Consider the following 3,386-nt stretch of genomic DNA (forward strand, 5'->3'; position numbering starts at 1 on the left):
TCCACTTGATTTTATCAGGAGAGAGAGACAGAGACAGAGACAGAGAGAAAGACAGAGAGAGAACTCTTCCAAGGAGGAGAAATCATATTTAATTGGGCTCTGGGGTAGAAAGTGACCCTGGCAAAAAGAATACAGAGGTTCAAATTCCAATGGAAGGCCTGGGAAGCAGCTGGGATGAGGGGACCCAGAAAGGAGATGTTAGGTCAGGACTTGCTGGCTGAGATGACCTGTCATCAGCCCGCTGGCTTGTTGGCTCACAGCTGACAAATGCCTCCATGCACCCAACAGGAAGCCGATGATCCCCTCTCTGCTCTCCCCACCTTCCTTTCCTCCAGTACTAGGGAGTGCCCATCACCTGTGCCCTGAAGACGGTGCTTGCCGACACCACCATGCCAAGCCAGATCCCTCTCCCTGCGTTCTGCTGTTTCCTTCTCCCCTGGGCCTTCACCAGCTTTCATAAAGCCCTGGGGAACCCGGGTAAGACCCCCAACCAGGACACTGGGGTAGGGGATCAAGGGATGGAGGAGTAAAAAGGGCAGCTGTTGAAAGTCCCTAGGGAGTGGGATGACCAAGGAGAGCCTTTGGGGGCGAGGTCTGAATGGGCACTTGGGGCAGGGGAGATCAGAAGCCTGCCACTGTGGCCCCTCTGCTCAGCCCCCCATCCGGGTCCCCACTACCTCCTGCCCCCCATCCACGAGGTCATTCACTCTCGTCGTGGGGCCACGGCCACACTGCCCTGCGTCCTGGGCACCTCGCCTCCCAGCTATAAAGTACGCTGGAGCAAAGTGGAGCCCGGGGAGCTCCGGGAAACGCTAATCCTCATCACCAACGGACTGCACGCCCGGGACTACGGACTCCTGGGAGGGCGCGCCAGCTTGCGGAGGGGGCATCGGCTGGATGCCTCCCTGGTCATCAAGAACGTGCGTCTGGAGGATGAGGGGCGGTACCGCTGCGAGCTCATCAATGGCATCGAGGACGAGAGCGTGGCTCTGACGCTGCGCCTGGAGGGTGAGCTTTCCTGCGCGGGCACCGAGCTTCCCTAGCTGTATCGAGCCACCTCACCTCTGCCGGCCTCCCCTGCCCGCGCTCCCCTCCGCACCCAGCTGCCCTGCCCAAGCTCTCGGCTCCCTAGGTGTGGTGTTTCCGTACCAACCCAGCCGGGGCCGCTACCAGTTCAATTACTTCGAGGCGAAGCGGGCGTGTGAGGAGCAGGACGGACGCCTGGCCACTTACGGCCAGCTCTACCAGGGTGAGCGGCGGATCCCCCGCTGGCGGCCCCTGGCTGCACATTGGCCCCGGGCGAGCTTGCGGGGAGCTAGGGTCTGGCTTGCGTCAGTGACTCCCGTCCTCCCCACTCCCTCCTCCGCCAGCGTGGACCGAGGGGCTGGACTGGTGCAACGCCGGCTGGTTGCTCGAGGGCTCGGTGCGTTACCCGGTGCTCACCGCGCGGGCTCCGTGCGGCGGCCACGGGCGACCAGGCATCCGCAGCTACGGGCCCCGCGACCGCAACCGCGACCGCTACGACGCCTTCTGCTTCACCTCGGCCCTGGCAGGTGAGCCAACTGCGGGCAGTCTGGGGACTCTGCGTACAGAAAGGGCCGTGCCGGGTCAGAGCCAGGAGGAGGGACTCCCGGGCCGGGAGAAAGGACCTAGGAGTTGGCAGGAGCTAGATTTAGAGGCTGCGCAGGGGCTGGTCAGCTCCCAGTGTCGTGGGCGGGGCCTGGAGGAAGAAATGGGCGGGGCCTGAGCGGGACCAGTGTCAGAAACCCCCGCAGTGAGACAAGGTGGAGGCGGGGCCTGGAGGGGAGGTGGGCGGGGCCTGTGCCAGGGGCGGGACCAGTGTCAGAAGCCGGGCAGTGAGAAAGGGTGTGGGCGGGGTCTGGTGTCAGGGCGGGCGTGTCCGTGCAGCGTCTTGCGCATGGTCCTGTGAGGGGTTCCCGTGATGTCGTTTCCGGAGCTTCACGGTCGGGTCCCGTCCCACGCCAGCTGCTTTGGGCAGCCGGTCACCTGCTCACGTTTCCAGGCCAGGTGTTCTTCGTGCCCGGGCGGCTGACGCTGTCAGAAGCCCACGCGGCTTGCCGACGGCGCGGAGCCGTAGTAGCCAAGGTCGGACACCTCTACGCCGCCTGGAAGTTCTCGGGACTGGATCAGTGCGACGGAGGCTGGCTGGCGGACGGCAGCGTTCGCTTCCCCATCACAACGCCGCGGCCGCGCTGCGGGGGTCTCCCTGACCCTGGGGTGCGCAGCTTCGGCTTCCCCCGGCCCCAGCAGGCGGCCTACGGGACCTACTGCTATGCCGAGAAATAGGAGTGCATTGCCCTGCCACGCGCGACAGAGTGGCGGGTCCCCTCTGTGTGGACGAAGGCCGAATCCCCACACCTGCCTTCCCAGGCCAGCGCGGTGCTTTGGGCTCCTGGGTAGTGGGGCATCCTAGACATTAACTGACCAATAAAATTACATGGCACCTTCTTTGTTCGATAAGAACAAACATATATTGCATCTATAGCTCAGCAATATACTGGGCTTGTGATTAGAGAGCACCAACAGCACGAAGGCCGGAGGAGAGGAAGTCTCAGCAGGCCAGGTCATCTACACGGGAGAGCCCAGGCTGCCCGGTTTTGTCTAGCCAGTCACCAAAAGGTTTCTATTTTCTTTCTTTCTTTCTTTCTTTCTTTCTTTCTTTCTTTCTTTCTTTCTTTCTTTCTTTCTTTCTTTCTTTCTTTCTTTCTTTCTTTCTTCCTTCCTTCCTTCCTTCCTTCCTTCCTTCCTTCCTTCCTTTCTTTCTTTCTTTCTTTCTTTCTTTCTTTCTTTCTTTCTTTCTTTCTTTCTTTCTTTTTTTGGTTTGGTTTTTTGAGATAGGGTTTCTCTGTATAGTCATGGTTGTCCTGGAACTCACTCTGTAGACCAGGCTGGCCTCGAATTCACACAGATCAGCCTCCCTCTACCTCCCAAGTGCTGGGATCACAACCAGCTAAAGTCTACAATTAAAGACAGTAAATTCCGTGTGGACTGGGAGCTCAGCAGCTAACTCGATGCTCTTTCAGAGGACCAGGATCCACAACCATCTCTGTAACTCCAGTTCCAGGAAATCCAACACCTCTTCTGACCTCCACAGGCACCAGGGAGGCACACTGTGCACTAAAATTAATTCCCTTCGAGAAAGACGCGACAACCATGCCGACAAAGACCTTTAAAAGCAAGCGAGTCCTTTATTCTTGGCTGTGATGGAGAGCGGCTCTGAGTCTCCGTCCCTAAGCTCAGGAGTTACATCAGCGTTAGGTGGGAGGCAGAGTAAACTTGCAACTTTTTTTTTGGGGGGGGGGGATTTTTGGTTTTTTTCGAGACAGGGTTTCTCCGTATAGCCCTGGCTGTCCTGGAACTCATTC

The 3,386-nt window shown here is 59.0% G+C and overlaps 1 protein-coding gene across 1 annotated transcript; it reads left to right on the forward strand.

Annotated features, from left to right (window-relative positions):
• The first annotated feature begins 389 nt into the window (after positions 1–389).
• On the forward strand, positions 390–2,440 carry Hapln2 (hyaluronan and proteoglycan link protein 2). Its single transcript, XM_052178681.1, has 5 exons — positions 390–477; positions 655–1,008; positions 1,133–1,249; positions 1,371–1,553; positions 2,024–2,440. Exons 1-5 carry the CDS (start codon positions 390–392, stop codon positions 2,305–2,307), a joined length of 1,026 nt encoding a protein of 341 aa, XP_052034641.1. The 3' UTR covers positions 2,308–2,440.
• The last annotated feature ends 946 nt before the right edge of the window (positions 2,441–3,386 follow it).

The sequence above is a fragment of the Apodemus sylvaticus genome, chromosome 4, assembly GCF_947179515.1.
Source record: "Apodemus sylvaticus chromosome 4, mApoSyl1.1, whole genome shotgun sequence".
Lineage (NCBI taxonomy): Eukaryota > Metazoa > Chordata > Mammalia > Rodentia > Muridae > Apodemus > Apodemus sylvaticus.